Below are 26,825 nucleotides of genomic sequence, written 5' to 3'. Positions count from 1 at the left end.
TTTGCATATGAATTATTCCTCCCCCAGAAGTTGTTCCAGCATCAGAAACAGACATTTCTACAGAGACATTTCTCTTTGATAAAACTGATCTCCATACCTGTAAGACCCAAGCTACTCTGTCACGTTTTTTCTTGTCTGAAGAGGACAGTATTAGTATAAACCACTGCACACATCATGTCATCTGTTGTCTGTAAGCGATTTTGGAACTCTTTTGAAGGGATGGCACATCTTTGTTGGAAATATTATTTGGTGGTAACCCTAACCCTGGAACGGTTCATTTGCGGTGAGAACATAACCGACACAGCAACCGACACAACTGTCCGCGCATGGCATTTGTTTACAACTTTGAACCAATACAGATTGTTGCCTTGTGAACGCAACGACCCAAAAGAAAAATGCAACACTTGATTTAGCCCCTGAATCGGAACAAAGCAAACGAGCCACAGGTCTGACTACACCCTAAGACAATCACAATTTTCTGATGATGGACTGCTAATAGCATAACAGTTTTAAACCTGATTTACCATCGTATTTAAACCAGGCCTGACTAAAACTTGGGCAGTTAAGCTTTAGAGAGGAATACACACGCACACACACACACACACACATACACACACACACACACACACACACACACACACACACATTCAACAGCATGTCATTTAGTTGACATTTCATTTATGTACAGGAAATGTGAATTCTTTCAATTTCATTTCAAACCAGCTATAATCATTCAAGTTTGAGTCTCCTGGTCTTTTGCAGAGGAGATTTGCTGGCATTTTCCTCAGCCATTGTCTCTCTCTCTCTCCCTCTCTCTGTCTGTTTGACACACAAATACACACACACACAGAGACACACAATCACACACATGCACACTCTCTCTCCACAGTGATGAATTGACAGGCACCCTGGCCTGTTAGACATTTCCGCCACAATGCTCTGTATAACACTGTAAATATCATTTCAGGTAGTGTTTGTTTGTGTGTGTGTGTGTGTGTGTGTGTGTGCGTGTGCGTGTGCGTGTGCGTGTGCGTTTGTGCGTGTGTGCGTGTGTGCGTGTGTACGTGCGTGCGTGCGTGCATGTATTACAAAAGTGTATTTTTACCATTTTGATACACAGTATTTAAATCTGTATGCATATAAGCGTGTGTGTGTGTGTGTGTGTGTTTGTGTGTGGTGCCTATCTTGCATTCTTAACCCTTTTCTCAGTTAGAATTATCTTCATAATAAGGTGCAGCATTATGAAAACCCACATCTGACACACGCTTCTAAAAAACTCCCTGTAAATCTGTCTTGTGCGGTTGCCAAAATCCTTTTCCTCATCACAACATTTTTACAAACATTACATTCAAACATTTTTAGGCCTTTTTTAAATCCACTTCTCAGGTTTGACGAGGCATTTATTTCATTCAGATGTCTACTCTTCAATGCTCTTCAAAGTGACAAGACAGTCATTTCATTCAAATATGCACCCAGATTTACTGAAGGTATGCAGTGGCACTAATGGCACTGTGTGCATAAAAAATAACAATTCTGATTCATCAACGGTGTAGATTGGTTTTGTGAGTGCAACTGATGGTGGACACCAGGCTACAAACATTTAGTACCTTAGAACTGATGAACATGGTGTGTCAGCAAGGGACCGCAAAGATGAAGGATGTGTGAGTGCGATGGCTGTGTGAGTGCAAACATCGCGAGTTTGGAAAGTCGTTAAGTTGTCATTGTATCAGCAAGTGGAACGAGGGAGAGATGGGCGGCCAGCGCACGGCATATCAGCACAAAAACAAACACAACAAACGTTATACAAATAAGTTTCTGACTAACGTTAGGTTATTAAGTCACTTGGGGGTAGTTTGGAAAGTCGCTATGTTGCCATTGTATCACTGGTATTTGCGAGCGCTTGTGTTTTTCGCGCTAGGCGATTCATACATTCCACCACCACCTAGCCTACAGCAGATATGTTGTGGCTGAAAGCCATCCTCTCAGCGTTCATGCAGAAACTATTCGCTGCAGTGATTGGTTAATTCCGTTGTCAGTATTTCATGACGTATGGCCCAGTACCTGTCTAACTCCCTCCGGACAATCCAAGCTAGCATCAACAACAGATTCCTAAAGGAGCCGCAGATTGAATATGTCGATGTCCGTTTTTTTCCCCCTCTCCTCGTTCATTTGATCTAGGCGGTCGGTGCAAATGTCTAGGCGGTGCGCCTAAGAAATTATAAGGCAGGGAAAACCCTGATATAGAACACATACCAGATGAGATCGCACACCATCCAACTGCTATCATCAACCCGGAGCGCCATATTACTACAGTGGAGGATACAACAGACCTCGAAGCTTTCATTGACCACTACTACTACCACCAGCATAACAACATGGACCCAGACCTGGCAAACCCAAATAAAAGGAAAAAACAGGACTCCTCAACTGACACTGACGACCTGGAAACCACCAACATAGAGGTCAGTGTACTTGCCAGCATAAATAAAAAACTGGACTTGCTTTTTACAGTACACCAAGAAGTCACAGATATACGCAATAGCCTGGAATTTGCCCGCAACCAAATCGTCACACTACAACAGTCAAACCACGAACTGCAGACCTCCGTCAAAACACTCAATGATCAAATTCAATCCGTCAAGCAAGAAAACAAACTAATGAAAGAAACTATCCTGGACTTACAAACTCGCTCTATGCGTGACAGCCTCATTTTCTCTGGCATCCCCGAAACACTAATCAAGGACTTTATGAAAACGCAACTAAAACTACCACCCGACACCGTCAAAAACATCACTTTTCACAGAGTTCACTGTCTCGGCAGACAATCGGACAAGAGACCACGATCCATCATCGCTAAATTCGAACACTTTAAACATAAAGAACTAGCAAAAAGCAAAGGAAAAGAACTCAGAGGAACAACATTTGGACTTATCGATCAATACCCATGCGAAATCCACGAACGACGAAAAGTACTGAACCCAATCTTAAAAGAAAACCGGAAAAAAGACAAACGCGCAACACTTGTAATTGACAAACTGTATATCGAGGGACAGTTATACCGGAATATACAAACCACGCCATGGCTCTTCTAAACAAACTGCAATGAACTTTGGACTCTGGACTTTGACACACCTCCGAGCCCTACCTCTCTCCCTCTCTCAAAAAATAAATAAAGAAAGAAATAATAATAAAAACAAACAAAAAAATTAAATAAAATAACACCACTCCTTAGTAGGCAGACTTTCTCCTAAGGGTCTGGGAGTTGCCCTGACCAGGACGAGGCACAGGAGGCCAGATCTGCAACGGGCCAGCAGCCACCTCTGGGTCTGGGTGCGGCCCAAGGTACGATCGCCCCGAAATTAAAATCAAATTAAAATCAAATCAAATCCAAAAAACAAAAAAACAAAAACAAAAAAAAAAAACAGAAGGGTGTGTGTTGTTGTCTGTTGTGGTTTGTACTGTTTGTCCACCGTCTGTATCTTATGTTCACTTGGTGTAATTTATTTGTCCCCTATGTCATCTTGCTTATGTCACCTTGTCTGTTGTCACTTAATTTCACCAATAACAAAAAAAGATGAAGGAGGGATTCTAAGTATTACAATAGCTCCTTTTGCCTTATTTTCTAAAGGAAAAACAGCTTATTCAACCCTGACTTGCGCACTCTACATTCTGCCTAGTGAAAAAAGGTTTTATTTTAGGCACAAACATGACAATTATTTTTAAATTTACTGGCAGCATAGTTAGGCTTGTTTTTCCAAAGTCAAATCACATTAGGGGACTTACGAGGCATTTTCCCCATTAATCAGAGGTAGGGATTACATTACATTATTACCCGATTTGAGTATAGTTTATTTCATTTCATAAGGAGACTGAGCATACACCTTACATTCTTAGCTGTGAACACCTCTGTCAAATCCTGTTACTCCTGCAGAGCAGAAATACAACAACACCCACATTAGGACCAGAAATCTGGAGTGCAGGTTTGAAGGCACAGTTTCGCTGTTTTCTCCACATTATTAAGCTGTGAATGAATGCCAAGAGGGTGATGATGAGGATGATGATGCAGAGGAAGAGGTGGAGGAGGGGTGGAGGAGGCGTAAGATGGCAGACTGCCTTTTGCCAGGTGTATCAGTACATCAGGGTTTGAGTGTTGCAGAAGATTTTTCCTCCTGACTTTTTCCTAGATGGCCTATTCGCCGAAAGGATTATTGAAAATAAAATCTACAGAAGAAATTCTGTTTACTTTCCCTTGAACTGGAATCATTTGGATTGGATTATTCAGAAGCAATAGGTCAAATTTATTTTAGGAAAGATTTCAGGAAAGATGTACATCTTGTCCTTTGTTTAAATAGCAACTCTAGTGTTCTAATTGGCTATTGGTGCCAAAATCGTGATGGAGCTCATCTAAATGTTAGGTGTTAGTAAGTCACTCGCTAAATTGGTAATAATTGCACCTCTTATTTTTATAGTGCATGCAGCTGGTTTGCGCCTGCCCTAGTAAATGAGGAGAATAGTCTCCAGATCCAGTTTTTCATTGATAAAGTCTTTATAAAATTCAAGCTTCTATGGAGGATGTGTAAAAAAAAAAAAATCCGTTCATCGATCCATCATTCATGTCTCCACCCATCCGTCTCACATCAAAAACCTTCTATATTGCTTTCATGGCTTATCCCTGAGTATTGAGGTAAACATATTTACCCAAGCACAAATAGAGATGCAGATACACACACACACACACACACACACACCTACACATGCACACACACAATATGTATTTAGTTGTGAGATCATTACATCAGCTTACATTCATCCCCTAAGCACTGACCTTTACCTTAACCACTCAAAATGTTGCAAATGTAGCACCTTGCCCCAGAAGGTTGTTTATTTTACTTAGTGTGAAGATGTAAAATGCCATCCTAACAGTGTTGGGCCCATTACTCAAAAAAAGTAAAGAAAAGAAACCAGTGCTGATGTTCAATGAACAGTTAACTATAAGGAAACTCAATCAGGGATGACAATTAAATTCAGTGTGCCATTTAAAGGTATGGTAAACTAAAATGTGTGTATAGAAATCATCATGAAACTGAAAATCTAAAGTGCTTTCTATGCAGAAAGGGCTATGAGATACAGAGCTTTAGCTAGTGATGGCATCTGTTATGGACTTCAGCTTTTTAGCAAGTCAAGTCAGCTTTACAGCTATGTGAGCTATGAAAATATTTGCTATCATATTCAGTACTATTTCCAACAAGCAAGATATTTTCAATGCTGTTGGTTGGTCTAACCAGAGTCGTGACAGTGACATTATTCTAGGGGGAAATCCTACTGAAAGACCTGCTGCAATGTATTACTGTAGACAATGCAGACCCTAAAATTCTGTTTTGTCACAGTTGTACAATATTCATCATCCACCAAATCATGGTGGATGATGAAGATAGTACTCAAGAATAATACTAAATAATAAAACCCTCGCTTTTAATTGAGTTTACCACCCCTTTAAAGGAACAATTATGGACTCAATATGGACTCTGGAGTGAAATCTAGTAGCAACCAGTAGAACCACAGCAACATCAGAAAACTGTTTCCTCCTCCAGCTCCTCTCCAACCTCTCTCACCCTCCTGTCCCTGTCAGCTCCAGCAGCATGTTGAACATTGAAAATCACATTTCACAACAGCAACCAACGAGCTCGTCAAGTGGAATTACAGTCAGTGTCATCCTGAAATAGCAACCGAAGAGACAAAATATTACTTATTGGTCAACCTAGCCATCTAGCAGTCTAAGCTGTAGCTGTTGCTGCATAACTTTACAGCAAGCTTGCGTAAGAACAACTGAGCACCACTCATAACCCCCTGGGAATGCGGAGAACTGCTACCAAAACAGAAGCGAATACAAACAAATACAAATACAAATACAAACAACTGATCAACACTACATGCAAACCCCTGCTGATGTATTCTGGTCGCTGTGTGCTCCTGAAAATGTAAATATTATCAAAAAAGGAAATAACAAAAATAATTGCTGTTTTTTGTTAATAACTCATGTTATTTTTGAAATTCAGAGAGTAATTCATTACATTACCTCTTAGTGCATGGTAAAAGTGGTTTTATTATTATGTGCTAGTGAGTCATGGTACCCCAAAAACTGACAGCTAACTTTTTATTTGCTGGCCAAGGACTTTTCAGCTCTCATGAAAGTGCCAGTGGTCTGAAAGCAAACTCATATCCAAGACAAACACCTCTTTCAAACTGACACCCCATCAGCGATCCCTGGGTTTCTTTCGCAATAGAAAAGGATTATAGCCCATTATATCTCCCCTAATCCTCCCTCTCTCTTTCTCCATCTCTCTCTTCCTCTCTTTCTTCTCTTCTCTCACACTTCTTCTCAAACTGTGTGTCTGCGCAGCGGTAGATTCTCTACTGGCTCTGAATTTTTATCCCCAGCTTTTTCTTCCTTTTCTGTCTCTCCAGGTCTTGCCAGAGATAAGAAGCTTGTAAAAGGGACAGATGAAAGTTGTTGTAGTTAAGAATGAAGAATAGAGGATGAGTATGTGTATGTGTGTCTGTGTGTCTTTCTACTCATGTCTGTGTTTCTGTACTTGTGTCAGTTTTAAAGTTGAAGAGTTGACTGTGGTCCCTTAGTTTAGTCACAGGCACTGTTTGCGTGTAGAAAAAACAATGTGTCCTGCAACATGTGTGGTAATTTGTAGTGTGTTAATATGATGAGGTGGTGTACTGCGGTAGGTAAGAGGTTTGGGTTCCCTTTTGCAGGTCCAGCATTTAGTTTAATTTACTACTGTTGAATGCAAGGCATAAATAAAAAGTTAGCCACACATTTATATTTGCATCAATACTTGGTTAATATTTCTTGACTCAAGTTGTAATTGCAAGTTTAAGGTGTTAGCAGTCAGTGGTGTCCTATGCAGACTGGAATATGGAAATTGTATTTTTGTCCAGGGGAATTTAGGCAACTCCAAAACATGAAATAACACAAATACACAAATGAAAATACAGTTGTCCCTCGCTATAACGCGTTTCACCTTTCGCGGCCTCGCAGTTTCGCGATTTTTTTTAGTGCAATTTTGCATGCTTTTTTTTTTTTTTAACAGCACATTGTGTTCTGCGTCCTGATTGGCTAAGGGAGAGCCTGCGCATTGTGTTCTGCGTCCTGATTGGCTAAGGGACTGTAGACCATTGTCAATCAATCTCCTCCGTGCTGTGTCTCCTGTGCAGTACAAAATGCGTTCATTCTGTAATACTGGACTTATTTTTCTGCAAAGGTTTGAACTTTGAGAGTGTTTAAACAAGAGAGAAAAGTGAGAAAATGTTAATGCCTGTCTGAGAAACATGTGTATAAAGTGTGTAGTGAGGGGTTTTACAGCCTCAGCAACATCTATAATAATTGTAAAAAATCAAGCTGACTACTTCGCGGATTTCGCCTATTGCGGGTTATTTTTAGAACGTAACTCCCGCGATAAACGAGGGACCACTGTACATGAAAAAACACAAGTTACTGAATGAGATGTTGAACCAGTACTACTCCAGCATCATCATAGGAGTTATTTGATAACGTATGTTTGCACACTCTGGCAGATTGGAAGGCTCAACCGCGATAGGATTTATAATTTATTATGACTGCTGTCCCAGGAGAGCTGTAAACAAGATGAGGTGTTTTTAAAGCCCTTGTCATGATTGAGATACTGATGTTACTACACTTTGTGTTGTGGAAGTATGAGACAATATGAGACAACTGAAGGTAAGCATGTCTGTTTTGTGTGGATTCCTATTACAAAGTAAGGAATTGGTGCTATAACATTGGGAACGTAATACATTCAGGCGGTGTGTTGTATAACCAGGTTACATTGAAAACTTCTCCCTATTTTAGCTAATGGTTTTAGTGAGTGAGTAAAAATAGTCAAAAGCATCGAGACAGCAAATGGTGGCACTGTCCAATAGGAAACATTGGTCCTAATTTCCTTCATGTTCTATACTTATTTGTGCTCATTCAGTGTCTTATAATGGTAAATTAAGCAGTAGCTGCTGTTAATATATTTTGGTGTAAGCTAACAAGTGGGAATAACAAAAAGCTTTCCAGTTAACCACTGTACCTTCTGGGAGGGAAAGTTCGAATTGGCGTGACCAGGAAACCTGTCAAGCAAATTCTGGCCACCTCTGTTCTGCTCTGTTCTCTGTTCTGAAATACACATCTGAAAACACTTATGCAGATCCATATTTAACCGCTGGGTCATTATCTTTATGTGCTGGAAGACAGTTACTGCTACACACATGAATTAGCAAAGTCCTGGTGGTTTTGGAGGTCAGAGTCGATGTCCTCCGCTTGTAATAACAGGGACAAAGGCAAGGGTTAGGGCTAAAGTAACCCAGTTCACTGCTGCAAACTTGGTCCAAAACCACCGTTAACTGCTTTGCTTTGGATTTAGCATGGATGTTGTTATTTGTTTACGTGGTGTGGAATAAGTTTTCAGCTGCACTGAAAAAAGGCAGAAATTGCTTGAAATTGCAGAAATTGTTTGCATTATTGAGCCTCGCATTATAATTGCTAACACTGATGTTATCATCTCAGGACACGTTTCTGCTCTTAGTTTGATTGCCAATATATACTGAAATATAGATTAAGTTTTAATCACATGTAATGAAGCCATCTTTCTGAAGTCATGGTGTATATTTAAGGGACAAAATCATTGGCAAATTAGAACCAGAAAACCTAATCATTTTCTCCATACGCCAAAAATAAATGGATGTGCCCTGCCCGGCCCAGCTACTTTGGTGTTCTCTAAATGCACAAGAGAATATGAATGTCCATACATATCAACATCTCTGACTGACAGTACCAACAGATCAAGTGTAGTTAAGTTAAAATGTCACAGTTCAACACAGTATCAACCTCCAGTTGTTTACCCATCACAGTGATCCACTACCAGGATCCACTACCAGTGACCAGTGATCCTCTGTGTACTTGTGTGAGCATATATTTGTGTGTGCATGCGTGTGTGCGTATGTGTGTGTGGTCTCCCCCATTTTAATCTCCCCATATCCTTTTCTTCCCTTCATTTTTAATCATACTCTGCTTCACATTGTCTGCCTTGCTCCATTAAAGTGGGGACAGAAAGATGAGAGGACTCTTTCTCCTCTCTCCAGCTCCATAATTACCTCTCTCCTCCCCTTTTTATGTCTCTTTCTTGGAAGAGAAAGACCAAGAGAAATGTCATCTTTTTGTTTTTCCAAATTTCTCCTCCCTCTCCCTCCTGAGCTTTTTTGTGAAGAGCCCCATTCCTTCACTTCTATCTCTCCTTTATTACCACAGATTTGGTATCTCCTTTTGCACCATAAAGGCATTGTTTATTTTGGAAGTAGTTCTATGCTAAGATTCAGATTAGGCTCCTTCATTAAAGAGCTAAATCCATATGTGGCAACTGTGGGTCAAACTCCAAAGGTTGGCTGCAAGGAGATTAAAATGGGACTCAAGTTTAAAGTCTGATTTCAGCATAAAAATTTAGTAGCTGTGATGTTGCCTTTTTTAACCCATGCAGCTTCAACATTAAAACAACATTAAAACTGAGAAAAGAGCAATCTAATAATGAGGGCATTGCTTTCTATCAGCATACATGCTAACAATATTATGATTGTACGATACATACACACTTAAAGCAACTCCTTGTGATTGGATACGCTTGGTTTGACCACAACTGAATCCAAATGTCTAGCCTAAGTTGTGCATGTACTGTACACCTATATTAATTGTTTCAAAGCCTACAGTGTGTATGTTTTCTGATTTTTTTTTAGTGTTAGCTTAAGTGAATAGCATTCTTTTTCCCTCCACCTTATTTCTCAAGCATTTTGCCTCATTGGGAACATTTAAGCCTTCTTCACACCCCTCACAGTTGCACTTGGATAAGCATACATCCCACAAATCCATTTTGAGTCACAAGAATAATGACTCTGAAAATTTGTGTCTCTTGAGAGGATTACAATCCTTTGGCCCAGAGCCAAGGATTATGAAAGACTATGCCAGGCCTTCATCCTGAGGGCTCACAGTAGGCCTTATTTATCATATTACATTACAATGCTGATGTGAAACTGCATTGATCCCTGGAGGCAAATTCTCCCCTCACTTTTCCCCTCTCCACAGGGAGGACAGACCTACATAGCAGTGCCCCTGGAACTTTTTCAAGGACACTTTAGCAGGGTGGATGCTTTCCAAGGTGCAGGGTTGACCTCTGGTCAGCTGTTTGAAGGACAGTTTCCCTACTCATAGGACCACTGTGCATCACCACCTGCCCCCCAAAAAAGACAGGAGCTTTTTCATCTACTTTGCAACACTACCATGTCACCCAATGAAAAGAGATTCCAGTTCAGAAATACACAGATCTTGATTAACATTTAGCCCTAAATATAATTTACAATACAATATATCTGAACTCTTTTATGCCCAAACCTTTACTGATATTGATTCTGCAAGAACAAATGCCACGAATGTTACTGATACAGTGTTCAGTTGTAAAGATCCTTGGATTTCGATTTTGATTAAATTCCCATTGGTCTCAAAATCTTTCAAACTTTTCAAACTACTGTTCCCATTATTGTTCATTTGTGATGCCTAAGGTAATGCTATTTTTGTCCCTAATTTCACTGAATTTTATTTATCACTACAATGATAGCATGTGGAGGGAAAAAATCTCATTATTTCTCCTACTAAGCAAATATGTGGTGAATTCTGCAGCTTTTGGAGAACATGAGAGATTATACACAACATTATTGAATCACTGTGGCTTTTCAGTAAAATGTTGCTTTTTCCCATTTATTGCAGAACTTTTCAGAAATTGAATTAACAAGTTTGATAAGACATTCAGCTTATATTAAATCATATGATAACTAAGTGACTCATCATTGACATGTTAAGTATTGTGCTTGTATTTTACACCTTTGTGTAGCTGGGGAAGGGAGATCTGGTGATCAGTACCAGTACCTCTGTCTTGTATCAGTTCACTCAGAAGTGAACGAACCTCATGAAGGACACTAACAGGCACCATTCCCTACATTTCTGTGTAATTGATCTCTGTAAAAACATTTTTCCACCAGACATTTCCTTTTCAGCTATCCTCCACATCTGCACTTATTCAGCCCAGGACCCCTGTCACTGTCCATCTGTCTCTCTTTCTCTCTTTCTCTCTCTCTTTCTGTCTATCACTCAATCGCTCTGGCTCTGTCTCTTTCCTTTTTCTCATTCATTCAGTTGATTTTCCAACGTAGTCAGCTAGTTTAGTCTAGTGTGTTGTGGGTAAAGTGCATAAGGGTCCTCATGAGGAAACCCCACCCAGACCTGCTCATACACACTCACACACACACACACACACACTTCTAACCACAGCGACAGTAAAATGTTCACCCAGGCACATAGCACACAACACACACACTTTAATTGTTTGGCCACAGCAGCAGTAGGTATAGTGAGAATAGTGAGTAAAGGTTGGTCTTTTTTGTTGATTTCTGGTTAAACATGAATGTTAATTAAGAAGCGCATCTTTCTCATACATTTGTATTCACATGCATGCACACGTATAGACACAGACGATGCCAAGGTCAGACTATTCACACCTCTGTGTGACGTTAGCAGAGCAGCAGGTGGTCATACAGAAAAGGATCAGCGTCACTCTTCACACCAGGATATGGAATCCATTAGTCACACACAGAGATGGCTGAACTGGTATTATATAAACACACACACACACATACATTTTTTTTCTGTCAGCCTTCTCCTTATATTGTCTTTCTACCTTTCTCCATTGACTATCTGTTTCTTCCTGTTTTCACCCCCACTTGCTTTTTCTTTTCCTCTGGTTCTCTCTCCCTGTCCCTTGCTCTGATATACAAATATCTCTCTCGCTCTCTCTCTCTCTCTCTCTCTCTCTCACTCTCTCTCACTAATGAATATGCGCAGGAAGAGCAATCAGGTTCATAGAATGGGGCCAATAGAGAGAGCAATAGAAGGAAATCAAGAAAAGAGAGTGTGCTCCTCAGAGTGGCTCTCAGCTATTAAACTCCCAGAACACATTTCACTCTCTTCCTCTCATTCTCTCCCTGTCCATCCACCACCTCCCACCATCTCATCCTGTCAATTGCTTTCACTCCTATTCCTCTCATCACCTCTTACAGGGTAGAAAACAATTAGAGACCTTTCCCTGCAGGAATCAGTCAATGCTGAAATCATGTGTCAAGTGTCATAACATATTCAACAGTTTGTTCAATAAGATCTTAAAGTATTTATATATGTAAAATGTTTTCACATCAGTGCATTTGCTGTCAGGAGTTGCAGTCCCCTGGGATTGCTGGCAACCTAATTGTGAAACAACAGCAATTTGATCTCTCTCTCTCTCTCTCTCTCTCTCTCTCTCTCTCTCTCTCTCTCTCTCTCTCTCTCTCTCTCTCTCTCTCTCTCTCTCTCTCTGTTTCTTTCTCATTTGTGTTAAGTCTAGTGTATATCTTTGACAGTGCCTAAATCTGGATAAACTTTTTTATTATGTCTATAAAACATGAGAGAATCAACTTGATCTTCCTTCTGTGGTCTCTGTCTTCCAACTCATTCTCAGTTGCTCTCGGTCTTTTCCGCTCATCTCCCAGATGCTTCTCTTTCTCTTCCCATCCCTTGGTTTTTGTGGTTTCACCTCATGCTCTTCTCTGTCTCTCCCTCAATCTTTCCTCCCTCCCCATTTTCTACTAATGTCCTCTGCCCTGTTTCCCCTATATTTCACAAACCACTTACCGTAAGAGCTCAAAATGCCTGCTCCCGCATGTTAATCTCTCTCTCTGTCTTATCTATATGTGTAACTATAGCATAGAGTCCAACTATGTGCCTCTCTGATCTCAGCCTTCATGTCACTCAAGGAAAACATTTTTACCCATCTCCCCTTTAAGCACTCTCTCCTTCTTTATCTCCACTCCAGTCTCTCCAACCTTCTCTCATCTTGTCCTTGTAGCCCCTTTTCTTCGGCTGCATCCAAACTTAGCTGTGTATCATTTTGGCCTTCCATACACACTAAGCCAGCGTTTTCCTGTGAAATTGTTGAAATTTGGAAATGCAACCTTGATGCTGTAGTGACGAGCGGTGAAACAAAACTTTTTGAAAATGCTCATGTTGGATTGTTATGTGATTTGGCCAAACTCAAAGTATTTAAAATACATAGGGCATATATGTAGGCTCGTACATGAGCAACAGATTTTGGAGCAAAATTGAACTTAGGCAGATTGTTGAGTTATATAGTTACCTGGACTCTGGTAGGCTAACAGTAGGGAGACCACCACAATGAGAGCATGACTGTCACTATTGCTTCAAGCATTTTGGAGGAATTCAGTGTGCATAGGAGGCTCTTGGAAATGAGTCTGAAAATACAAGTGCTGTGTGGTGTGGAAGAAACATGTAAACGACATTTTCTAGCTTAGTGCAGACACAACCTCAGTCTCCTGTGCTGCTATGGCTTTCCCCTTTCGTGCAAATTATTTACAGGCCCAGATCCCTACCCCAACTTTAACCTAAGACAGCCCATGCCTAAACCTAACCATTTCTAACCAGTTGAAAAGCATTGGTCTAAAACTGTGGTTGGTCCAGAACTGCTGGGCTAAAACTGAGGATGTGGCGGTCTCCATGTCTGCAGCTTGATGATAGTGTTTTCCTCCCTGTCTCCTTCACATTTCCTCTCACACATTACCCACTCTTCCCCATGCTCTGCAGTCCTCTCCTTCCTCCTCTCATTCTAACTCGGGACACTGTTTGGTAAAACCTTAAAAATGACTTGTATTCCAGTTTTGTTCATTATCATGTTTTCTCAAATTGAAAGTGCTTGTGTTCTGCATGTTTCATGACGCACATTAAGATGATGAGGGGAAAAAATGCATAATTCCTATGACCATAAGGTGGCTTATGTTTATTCATGATGAGTCAACTTTTTTGCCAGGTCCTCAAAAAGTGTGAATACAAGTATTCTGTTGTTTTTCTTCATTTGTACTATTTACCCCTCCTTCTTTGCTTCTCTGTATCCTTGTCCTCTCCTCTGCACCTCCATGAAAAGCATCTGCAGAGCTCGTCTTCCTCTGTCCTCTCATTTTTTTTCAAGTGGCTTCAAAGATGTCACTCAGCTGCCCTTCTCTCCCTGTCTCTCAGTGTCCTTCTCCATCTAACCCTCTCCTGATTCGCTATTCTGCTTGAGAGTGCGCTGTTGATCTCATGTCATCACTGTACTTTTCTCTATCTGCCGGTCATCTCAGTGAACCATGCTCCTTCTTTTTTGTCCTTGTCTCTCCCTCTGTCTCCCTACATTTTTTTTACTCTTTTGTTCTTTTTTTCTTGGACATGACAGAAAGAAAACATATCTGGCTCTTCAGCTGCTGGCATGGCTGTCTCGTAGTCTTGTCCTTTTTGTAAGTCACTGTCTGTTGTTGCCATGACCAGATTGCATTAACAGCAGTAACTGCGAGGCATAATTATCTCACACAGCCCTGGTGTGTCTGCCGGGTGTATGCATGTGTTTCAGACCAGATGATCAATGTCCTATTTGTCACAGTCTCAAACTACATCAGTGAGCAATTCATCATTGCTTATGCCAGACACACTGACAGACAAGGACAGTGTGTGTGTGTGTGTTCTTGCTTTTGCTCAGAGTGAAATATGGATGTCACCGGGAAATTCCCCAGAAAAGCACCCATCATTATTTGATTCCTTACAATTATGTTTTTGTAGACTTTTTGAAGTTTGAGCGGGAGGACACTCAGTTCAGTGTCATGACATTGCCCCACTCCCATATGGAATTAACAATGTGGTGCCAGATAGTAGCGTTTTATTGTCATTATTTTATTGTCAAATGGATGTAGCGGAAGTGAGACAGACTGCTGGATTCAAGGCTCTGTGTTTACAACCATCTGCCGTCCTGAAGCAAGACACGAACTAAAAATAAAATCAAAGAATGACAAGATGACACTGTCTTTTTGGAGTGAATTGTCATTAAGACAACAAACTTCTCATGAAAGCAAACACAGACACACATTCTTGTAGCTTGAATTTGTTTAGCTACATGCTTTTTGCTGCAAATGTGAGCACTTTAGATACACACTGGTTTGTTACCTCTACCAACTGTCTGTCTGTCCGTCTGTCTGTCTGTCTGCGAGCCAGATATTGCAAAAAGTTGTGAATGGTGTTACATGAAACTTTTTAGAAAGGTTGGCCTTCTTGAGCCAAGGAACAGTTGATTAATTTTTCTCGCCAGTCAGCCAAATAGATAGAAGGACATACAAAAACGCAACTATGACCATGTTGCAGTTCGCCACCATGGCACCATGTTTAGTTAACTGACATGGAAGTGCCATAGAATCCAACGTTAAAAATCCTATAAAAATAAAAATATAAAAACGGCATAAAAATACAGTACTATTGAGTGAAATGACATACAGGTCATGCTATCGTAATTTCAAAGCCCATATTAAAAAATGTATCAATGTGGATACAAGAATGCACAAGAAACCAAATTGAGAAAGAGCTACTGGGTCATAATTTACTTAAAAAAGTCAGTGTTCATGAAAAGGAAAAAAATAGACCTTGAAATAGGTATTCAGTTTAATCTAGTTATGTTTTTAGAGTTTAGTTATTATTTCAAATTTGTATTGCAGTTAAACACAATTTTCACACTCTTACTCAATAATGTGTTTAGATTTTTTTTTAACATCATATTTCTGAAGCTAGACAGTGGATAGCTTTTGTGAGATTCACACCATTGCAGGGTGCTGTATCTGTGTGTTTGCTCAGGCTGATCCCTGTCAGCATGCATGAGTAAAAAGAGGTTTTGAGAGCAGGCGTCTGTTTTCTTTGCTCATAGTGCATTAGTGCACAGCAACAGTCATTTGCTAACAGAAGCCAAAATGACATTGGCCTGATGGTCATGCGGACAAGCCACTCTCCTGCTAATGCACAGAGGAGCCATTAATGGCTGTAAGCTGGGGTGGAAGAGAAGGAGCACAGGTCGAGTCGGGGGGTCCAGAGGTTCACTAAAAGACAACAAATAGCACAGAGAGAAGAAAAACAGGAAGACACCTGGGATATAAGTTACAGAAACTGCAAAATGTACATGCAAAAATAAACAGTGATCCTACAATTTTCCAGGCTTTGGCGGGTATCAGCAGTAGAATTATAAAGTTGTCACAAATTATTTATATGCCACAAATGAGTTACATGTTACTTTACAATACACCAAAATTGGCTTGCTGAAAAAAATACAAGAATTTGAAAAGAATGCATCCATTTGGTGATATTTTATGGCTATTATGTGGCGTTGCCCAGCTGATATAACATGCCAGCTGGACCTTGGTGTAGGTGTTCATCCTGACCCTAACCCTCTCTGAAAACACACAAATCAGTCTTGAACAAAGAGATCACATGGCAGGCTGAGATCATAGGTCACAGCCTTGCATCATCACAGAGATCATTACAGTTACAGGTCATGGTCCTGGTTTTAACCCAACCAGCAATTCCAAACCACAGTAGGGCCAGAGATTCACATTGAATTTGGTGTGTCACATTTCTCTTAGGTGGACAGAAACATCAGTTTTTAATCAGTTTCTAATTCTGAATGAATTTTCTGGACAGTGAAAAACAGGGAATTATTAGGGACGTAGAGAAAGAAGTGAGATGCTAATAGAAAAGGAAGCAGGCCAAGCATTAGTAGGGATCTACATGATTCCCTTTTGGCTCAGTCAGTGAGTTTCCATGCACTTTAGTAATCAAGTTATTCCCCTTATCCAGCAGTAAGCTGATTTGTTAACTGCCATGTAAGTGAAAAAGCTGGTTTTAGGAGGTAAGGAATTAAGAGAAATCCGATCATCACAGGCAGATTTCTTTGGGAGAAATGGACCATGGACCATTGGGCCATGTAAACCCTTACTTGGATTTCAGCTTGCAGTTGGGAAATGGTTCAGTGTTCAGTTCAGTCACTTGATTTCTGACAGAACTATTGATTGTTGATTGATTGACTGTGCTGGCCGAGCTAAAAAAAAAAAAAAAAAAAAAGATTAACTAAGTAAATCATAATTTGTTATGTTTGATGGGCAGAGGGGCAAAGCTCCACAAGAGACCAGTTTTCTGGTGCTTTCCAGCGACCGCGATCTAACCCGGGATGTTCGACAACAGCGACAGAGTAGGAAGATCAGGGGTGGGGGGAAACCCAATTATTCTTAGTGCATGGAAACTGGGATGGTTTTTGCGTGAGCAGATTTCCCACCCTAACCTGGTTACTCAGATCTAGTTTCTTGTGGGCATGGAAATGTTGTCAGCAGTGTGTCCTTTTAGGGCTGCAATGAGTCAGAAACAGGAAGTGATGGTACTGGGCAAAAAACTGAACTAAAAACTCCAGTGTGAATCCTAATTTTTTTATATGTCGCAACATTTACTGCATTTATGCAACACAGATGTTGTCATTCATTGTTTCTGTAAAGCCTTGGTGGTGTTTTTCACTGAAAAGGCGTAACTGGTTATAATGTCAAAGAGCTGTGGGAAAAGAATTGGATAGATAGATAGATAGATAGATAGATAGATAGATAGATAGATAGATAGATAGATTATCCTGACTTTGTAATGTTTGACAGTTGGAGGAGGCAAAAATATTGTTTCAATTACAGAAAGGGTTTCGGATGGGTTGCACAGGTCCCTTGTGTCCATGAAATTAGGAGCATGTAAACTTTCACATCAAGTAAGATGAGGAAAAACAACAACAAGAAAAATTGCCCAAGGACTTAAGTTCTCACAACAGGACCAACATGCATCCTGCTGTTATTGAGTGAAGTGAATGAGCATCAACATAAAGTAGAACTAAAAATGCCTCAGTGGTATCTTAACTTTTTTTGGCCATCCCTTTCTCTTTGGTGTCTTTTGAGGTGAATGTTTTTATTTTATTTATTTATTTTTTCACCATTTGAAAAGAAGTGTTATCAAATGTATGTGAATAAACTGGTTTTCTGATATTTACTTCTGCCATCAGCATGCATGTCAAGGTCAGTTTACACAGACACAAACACACACACACACACACACACACACACACACACTGTTAATGAGATTTGGCGCTGTGACCCTACATCCTCGTGTCAGCATGTACTGTATGTCACAGTTCATCTTCTCACCTACACACACACACACACACACTGCAGGACACAGGGATATAATTAGACTTTCAAATGAGAGGGATGGGTCAGCTATCATTTCAATGTATTGTTTATTAATCTCCCATTCATACGCATGGCAGTGAAAGGGAAAAGACAGGGAATGAGCAAGAGGGAGGCTGGGATAATAACCTGTGGCCTAATTGATTTTTTAGTGCTGTACAAACACTCACTCCTTGAATTTAGCTAAGATTGTTTGAGAAAGACATCTGTAGAAGGATTTAGCGGCATAAACACACTCACCATGAACTCAAATGAGACTGCAGGAGAGAGATAAAGACTGCATCATGTTTCTTCAGCTCCTCGCTGTCTAACTGATCACACACATTGGGGTTAACTATTTTCACCTAGCCTCCCCAGTAGGTAATTTACTGCTCTGTGAAAAGCAATGCATCAAACACACACACACACACACACACACACACACACACACACATGCTGAGACTGAAGACTGAAGTTGGGGTTAACTGGTCTCACCCATCTTCCCCAGGCAGTGATTTATCCAAGTGTGGGGAGGCATCTCTCTCTCCCTCTCTCTCCCTTTCTCTCCCTCACTCTCTCTCTCCCCTCTCTCTCCTTCTCTCTCTCTCTCTCTCTCTCTCTCACACACACACACACACACACACACACATCTCACTGTATAATTACAAGAGAACAAGCATTGCTGACAGAGTGGTCTGCCACCCATCACCCTCCGTCCATCTGTCTCTTTCACCTTTTTCTTTCTTTCTTTCTGTAGCTCATCCTGCTCTTGACTTTCTCTGTCCTCTCTCCCTCTTCCTCCTCCTCCTCATCTCGCTCTCTATAATGCTTCCTTTCCTTTTACTGCAACTCTTATCTCTCTCTCCCCCTCTTTCTCTGTTCCTTTTCTCCGTTCCCGTTCCCCAGACGGACATTATGGGAAGGGAATAGCGATCGATTTGCTTGTACTCTCTTTTCCCCATCTCCCTTTTTCTCTTTCTTTCCTGCTCTCACTCCCATGAAGGCAAGACAACATCCTCCCCTCCTCTTTCTCCTCCTCCTCCTCCCCTGTCTGTCTGTCTCACTCTATCCATTCTCCTCTGTTCTCCCTTACCTCAGCATTTTACATTTCTCCCTCTCTCTTTCTCATCATGGTGGGTTAATGAGGATTGATCCATGCTTCTCTCTCTCTCTCTCCCTTCCCTCTCCTTTTCTATTTCCCTGTCTTCATCCATCCACAGCATTCCTCTGCCGTCTCATTTTTCCCTCAGGGTGACACCAGTCCTAATATTGATAAAGGATATTGCTTTGATTATAGCGCTGATCCTTATTTCCACCAGTATTAAAATATATAAAGAGGAATTGGGAGTATGTTGGAATTCAAAGCACAAATTGGCTTTTTTAAACATTAAAGGATATTGGAGCGCTTAAGTTGAGAAAAAAAAAAATATTTTCTATATATTTCACATTGTCAAGCTAATGGCCTAAACCTGTATTTTTTTTGTCACAAATCATTGAAAAAGAGCTGTTAGTCCATACTTTCTGAACCTTTCCTTTTGTGTTTTTTTTTCTCCTTTCTTTCTTTCTTTCTTTCTTTCTTTTTTCTTTTGTACTTCATTCCATCATCACTTCACCTCTCTTGCTGTCTTTCCCTGTGACTTACGTCGCAAAAGTACAACTCTCTGAACTGCATAGTAAGAAGTGCAAAACATTATTCCTTTCCCTCTCAGATGAAGTACTTATTTCTGGATGGATCATTTATTTCTGGAAACTTTGGACCAGAACCAAAAATAGCTTCCGTGGCTGTCTCTGGCAGATGAAAGGAGCAATGACATATTTTCTTCGAGGAATTTAAAGTTCCTCATTTTTCTCATGAGTTCCTGAGAAGATGAGAAACTTTAAATACGTATGCTTTGTCAGTTCTCCCTCCCTCCATCCTCTCTGCTCTCTCTCCCTATCATCCCCTCTCTCCATTCGTCCTGTCCCATCCTGATCCTCTCCTCTGCTTTCAGTCCCATTAGTGATGATCATGATCCTGACGGGTCATTAACTATTTAATACCAGATACAGGGAAAGAGAGTAGAGGCGTGTTCTATAACGATTATGTCTAGTCTATGATAATAAATGGACATCATGGGATGAGGAACAGGGAGGGAAAGGAACGGGGGAAGAGAGAGAGGAGAGGAGGGTGGGGCACATCCACTGGACCTCTTAACCTGCTTGTGACAATGAGTGGAAATCAGTGGACATGGCAAGGGGAGCATGCTGTCTCCTTTCTGAGATGTAGGATAGTTAAGTAGATACACAAGACTTAAATGAAATTTCTGAGATAAAATAGAAAATCAACTGAAACGATGTCAAGGCAATAATATGGCGGCATCTCATAGCTGAGACCTGAACCCGTTCTTCAGTGTAGATCCTGCTTTCTATAAATACATAAACTGTTAAGCCTTCTTACTGAGACACTATATTTAGATCTGGTTGCTCATAAATGATCAGTGGGTTCTGAGGACCTTTGGTAACTTCAAGCTGTGACGGCTTCAGTGTCTGCTCAAGTCACCAAGTCTGCATAGTGTGTCAAATAGTGATATGCTGCTTCCATCTAGTGGTGAAACAGTGAACACATTTGAAAACAAACATTTAGACCAAGTGATGTTACAACTCCACATAGAAAGCAACACTAAAGAAACTCTCAAACATTATTTTTACTGACTTTAAAACTTTTTGAACATCACTAAAGGTATTTCCGTCCTCTGCAGCACAGTCAAGATGTCACATGTGATTTGTTTTTCATTCCTAAATATCACAGTTATACTCCTGCGTGTGTGTTTGCAGAGTGTCTGATGCTGGGGACAGAGGTCGAACTGCAGCAGGTAGACAACAGTGTGGTCGCCATGGAAACGGTGTTCAAAGCGTGGCTTCACGAGCAGGGAGGTGACCGAGAACACCTGCACCTGCTACTGCCTAGCAACTCTGAGAATTCCAGTCCAGGTGAGGTACAGCACACACACACACACACACACACACACAAACACATATTTGTACAGACACAGAACACCTCTACTTGTTTCTTCCCACTAGGGATTTAAGCAAATTACAAAACTAGTTCAATTAATAACCTGTACACATACATGTACTTTTGCATTTACACTTACTCAAAGCATACAGTTTTCTGAGCTTCAAAATGTGAAAATATTACTTTAGTCTCGATATGACATCATTGGCATGCATGGGTAAATTAAAATTATTACAAAAATGTCGAACTGTTAAAATAAATGTTGTAACAGTAGGAAAGAATCATACTGATAATATAGGGAATCCCTTATTTGTCTGAAATAAAGATGTTCTTTCTTTCATTATGCAGAAATGTCTTCTGTTGTGATATTATGATCCCTCCTCCCACTAGCACACACTCTTTGATCCTGTTTTCCTGTGCAGTCTGTGTGAAGTGTGACATGCAGGAGCGTCTGCTCAGCCCCGCCCTTTTCTCCCTGACTCCCAGTGTCGGAGTGAAGACTGAGAGCATCCAGGACTTTCTGCCCTCCACCAAAACCTCGGCCAATCACAGCACTCCACCACAGAGACTGAAGGCAATCAAGTAAGAGACCAGAGGGTTGAGACTGACAGAATAGGAAAAGAGAGGAGGAAAGAGCTTTTCACCACCACCTTTGTCTGTCCCTTCCTGCTCTGTCAGCACCTATTCAGACAATTGTGCCAACAAAAGTTTTTTGTTTACTTGTTTATTAGGACCTACTACTCTTCCTGGGGTTCAAACATACATAAAATCAATTAATGCATGAAACAATAAAATCATTCAGTTGATGACCATGAAATGCTAAGAGGTCAGGAGACATGTTGAATAGTAAGAAAGAAAAGAACAATTTTTTCTAATAAAAAACTGTATTTAATAAGCTAACATTAGCACCCAGTAACAATCTATGAGTTCTGGTTCTGGTGTTCTTCCTTTTACACATGAATTTTAACATTAGTATAGCAAAAGTCATTGAATGTGAGGAGGGGAGGGAGGCAAGAGAAAGTGTTTTTTTCTGTATGCACGCATGCTTCATGAGCCATGCATCTGATGCAGTGTTTATCATGAAGTCATGCCTGTATGTGAATGGCTCCATTCTGACAGTAAGGAGTTGTGGAATGTTTCTAAGTCAGATCACGTCAAAGTCCGCTTTGTTCCACTGGAGTCATCTGCTCTTGTGCTAGAAAACACTCTCAAAATGACTACAGTATATCACATACATAGAAATGCTTCCATGTCTAACGGCCTGCTTTTCCTCCTTTCTCTATTCTTTCCCCTGTAGTCACAGGACCATTTTAAAGGCACTCAGGCCCCAGGCTTTGTAATCCTTTCTGTTACTGATTGCTTTTGTAATGTTCATCATCTGGAATCGAAGCTCATTCTGCTGTTGTATTCATTTTAAATCACTTTGGATAAACGCCTGACATGTAATTTAGTCAGGACTCTGTCGTCAAGTTATAACTATTTTTTAGGCTGTTTTAGTTTGGCATTATGAAGCTTCATTCTGCTGAATGCACATGATGGCAGAGAGCAAGCTACATCAATTAGCAAGCAGACATAATGATGTTCGAGTTGTTAATACAGGAGGAGGCTGAGGGTGGCAGGGTTTTAAATCAGGGGTGCAAAGCAGTACTGAGGAAGAATGGACACCAAATGGACCACCAATAATGATCATAGTCATATCTGATTGGAGGCTGTATGATCATATGACAAACAACTTCAGTGCCAAGTTTTGAATAGATGTAAATTTCAAGTGACTTATTCACTAATGGTAGGGAGACCAGCACCTGTGTGTGTGTGTGTGTGTGTGTGTGTGTGTGTGTGTGTGTGTGTGTGTGTGTGTGTGTGTGTGTGTGTGCGTGCGCGTGTGATGATACGGTGATATTTACGCTGGAAGACAATGACCCTGTTACACACTTACCTTGGAAGAGATGATGTCATTCTCTCTTCCCATAATGATTTGTCTCATGTTAGCATATTGCCAACATTCTGCCACATCACATTTCAATATTTCAACTTTTCCAGGAACCAAGAGAAGCTTTCCGAGCTTTTATTTCTAGCAATTTCCAAAACAGTTTCACTGATGGGGCTTGGTGAGCAAAGTCATGAAATGTCTTATGTTTAAAAATAATATGTAGTACAGAGGGAAAGATAAGCATGTGGGATGTGTTTGTGTGTGTGTTGCAGGGCTCTGCGTGCAGACGGAGTGTGTGAGAGTGTGTTGTACGGCCTGCCACTGGTGATCAGACCCACCACCTGTTGGCAACTGGACTGGGACGAGATAGAGACCAACCATAACCTGTTCCATGCTCTCTGTCACACACTCAGAGTATGTGTGTGTGTGTGTGTGTGTGTGTGTGTGTTTCAATGGATTGTCATGGGACATAATTTCTCATCATAGTCATTGCTGACAAAATTTTATGGAGCATTTGTACCATCAGTTTTGTGTTTTCCATTTTTTAAAACACAGTCGACTCTCTTCACATTGTTTCTTAATTTTAGTATCTCACCCTGTTAAACATTCACTTGCCTTTACATGTCAAATGGATTGCATTGTTAAGGGTGAGATCTGTTTCTGTTCCTCAGAGTCGTGACTTGTTCCTGCTGGTGAGGTTGGAGCCTGCCCAGAGCTCTGCAGCCGGAGCCTCAGGTCAGCATGTGTGTGTGTGAGTGTGTGTGTGTGTGTGTGTGTGTGTGTGTGTGTGTGTTGGAAAGAGAGTGTGGGAGAGAGAGAGAGAGAGAAGCAGATGGAGACAGAGAGAAAGTGCTTGAACAGCCATAAGTAGTACTGCATATATATCGGTGTGAACATTGAAATACCTTGTATGTGTGTATGTGGGTGTGTGTGTGTGTGTGTGTGTAGGTGTGTATTCCTACTATGTTCTCCAGCCCTCCCCCTCTCTCTCGCTCCTTCTGAAGCCTGTGGTCTCCAGAGAGCTGTTGCTGCCCTGCTCGCTGCCTGTCTCAAATCAGGACCCCCCGCCTGATGCCATTCACACTGTACAGGTTATATGGCTTTCTCATGCCTGAATACGTAAGGACCTGCAGAAAATCTGATTTTGTGACAGTTAATTTTTATCATTAGTCACCAAATGAATGCTCTGATAAGTAGTTAATATAGTGCACTGCCAAGATAAAATAAGGAATCAATATAATTCAGTTTACCCAATATTAAAATCCCATGTGAATAGCCACAAGTTTCATGTGAGAAATCAAGCAAAGCAAATTCATTTTCTCTCATAAAACAATGTAATATCACTCTAATGGGTTGGAAACATTAACGAATGAGGCAGTTCTCCACTTTTGGCAGTGACCAGGCCATTGCTACAGTGAAAGCGTTGCAGATGAAAAATTTAATTGGTAAAACAAGACTGTAGTTACTTCTGAAAGGGGCCTTAGGGGAAGGAAGGTCATTCTCGGAGCTGCCTGATGAACAGTTTACATGTTAAAAAGATGATGAAAATGATTATGTGTTTTCTGTTTGTCAGAGCTGTCTAGGCCAGCTGGATGAGGATGTGGTGTTCAACCCTCTGACCCTCAGCAGTCAGCTCCACCAGCACCTCAAGAGGAGAGGCCTGCTCTCCCAGCCGCAATACCCATACAGGTCAGCTGTGTGTGGGTGCGTGTGGGTGTGTGTGCTCCTGCGTCGTTCTGCTTATCTGTCTGTCTGTCAGAATAAACATGGTGATAATGGAGATGATGACTAAAACAGAAATCACAATAATGCTGACAATGACCTATTTAGAATGTTACACTGGCTCATTACTTTTCAAGTAATTGCAACGCTGCTAAGTTTTAAAGTTGAAGTTACTGATAAAATATCTACACATACCTTTCATGATACATGCTTTTCAGGATGATGATAATGGGTAGGGGGTAGAGAAGAATGAGTGGTGATGGAGGTTGTGATGATGAAGATGATGATGTAACAGAGGATGATGACGATAATGGTGGTGATGATGAGGATAACAACAATCATGATAATTAGGATGACAATGAGAACTGGTGATGATGAAGACAGTTATGATCATGATGGTGATGATGATGAGGACAATGATGATGATGATGATGATGATGATGATTGCAGGCTCCAGCAGACAGCCCACAGAGAGGCTCAGCCACAAGAGGGCCCTAAAAACAGCAGGCAGTCCCGACAGGTGAGAACACATCACTCTCTCTAAATTGCCAGAATAACCTTCATTAATGTCATCAGTAACTCCTGTGGTTACCTGCTTTCCACTCTTTTTTACACGGTATTCCCAGGATGTCTATTGGCTTGAGTGTTGCTTTTTGTGTGCTCACTGATATTTATGCTCTTCTTTTACTCTTCAGGATTATTTTAAGGTGAAAATTCTTTAAGATACCATTGAAAAAGCAAGTTTCTTTCTCTCCTGTGTGTCTCCCAGTGTTTCCTGATGTACAGGGTGTGCCATCCTTCCTATAATTCTCATTGGGCAAACTTTAGCTGGTCTTCATCAAGTTCACATCAACATCCTGGACTCCAGTAATTCAGTGTAAAACTATTGTTTTGCCTCAAAGTTAATGGCAAATGAAATGAACAGAATCATATGACACATTTGATACACTGCATATCTCGACGATGGGATTCAGCAGCACTAAAACTTTATGACAGTCTAAAGGTCATGTTTGCAGCTCATAAATGAGCATACCACAGATATCATGAGTAATGAGCAGTGCATTTATGATAGACGGTAGGACCATATTTGTATAAACATTATCCAGGTGAGTGAGGCGAATGCTTCATTCACATCTAAAGTTTTTTTGTTTGTTTTTTCCACACTAGGTGGCAGTGTTTACCACAAAGGGGGCTACACACAATATCAGGCCAATATAGGCAAACATTCAGGTACAAACTTGCCCTTTTTATGTGATTAATTTCACAGGTTGAGGGAAATGATTCAGCAAGTTCAGTAGTTTGTGTCTGGTTCTGGTCAGATTCAGGCTGGGGCTTTTTCACGGAAACAAAGGATGACCTGCGAGTCAAGAAGGCCTCTTCTCTGGAGTCCGCTCTTTTGACGTCATGCCAGCAGCAGTTTGCTTTTTCATTTAACCAAACTCAGCTTCAGATACTAGAGATGGTTTCTCGGGGGGGGGGATAGGTATTTCATTTTATTTCTGCCAATGGAAACCTTCATGACTGTATGTCCTTTCCTTCCACCTTCAGTTTGACTCAAACTCATATCACATCTTAAACACAAACCTCTTTCAAAAGAGCAGAGAGCTTTATGGTAAATGCAGGTTGGTACGTTCAGTATTTGCTCTGCATTCATTCAGCAGTGGCGGACCAGTATAGCAAGAGAAATAGCACCGCAGCTAGGCGTGAAAATATATGTGAAATTTAAAAAAACGACACCAAGGCAACAAAGAAGCATGTGGACAGTATTCATCTTGATTGTTTTCATTATAATGAATGCAGATCAGTTTTAATGCCGTGAGCTGCACATCTATCAGAACTGGGAGTGGCATACACATGGACCCAGCATCAAAATTGCTCCCAACTGTCAAAACTTCAAAAACTTGTAGTGGAAACATTTGTGGTTTTGTGGTCAGATGCACTTCAGTGTGCATGTGTTTGTACAGAGGAACATTCTGTTAACTCACT

General features: G+C 40.8%; 1 protein-coding gene across 1 annotated transcript in view; it reads left to right on the top strand.

Moving 5' to 3' along the window:
• The window catches only part of m1ap (meiosis 1 associated protein), a 53,750-nt gene that overhangs the window by 25,206 nt on the left and 1,719 nt on the right, over window positions 1-26,825 (top strand). Inside the window, exons 5-11 of the mRNA XM_030075742.1 lie at window positions 21,007-21,162; window positions 21,610-21,769; window positions 23,390-23,531; window positions 23,789-23,852; window positions 24,066-24,208; window positions 24,691-24,806; window positions 25,290-25,359. Coding sequence (XP_029931602.1) covers window positions 21,007-21,162; window positions 21,610-21,769; window positions 23,390-23,531; window positions 23,789-23,852; window positions 24,066-24,208; window positions 24,691-24,806; window positions 25,290-25,359 — 851 coding nt within the window. The remainder of the gene's footprint in view (window positions 1-21,006; window positions 21,163-21,609; window positions 21,770-23,389; window positions 23,532-23,788; window positions 23,853-24,065; window positions 24,209-24,690; window positions 24,807-25,289; window positions 25,360-26,825) is intronic.

Source organism: Myripristis murdjan, chromosome 18 (assembly GCF_902150065.1).
Source record: "Myripristis murdjan chromosome 18, fMyrMur1.1, whole genome shotgun sequence".
Taxonomy (NCBI): Eukaryota; Metazoa; Chordata; class Actinopteri; order Holocentriformes; family Holocentridae; genus Myripristis; species Myripristis murdjan.
This window is presented reverse-complemented; position numbering and strand designations above follow the sequence as displayed.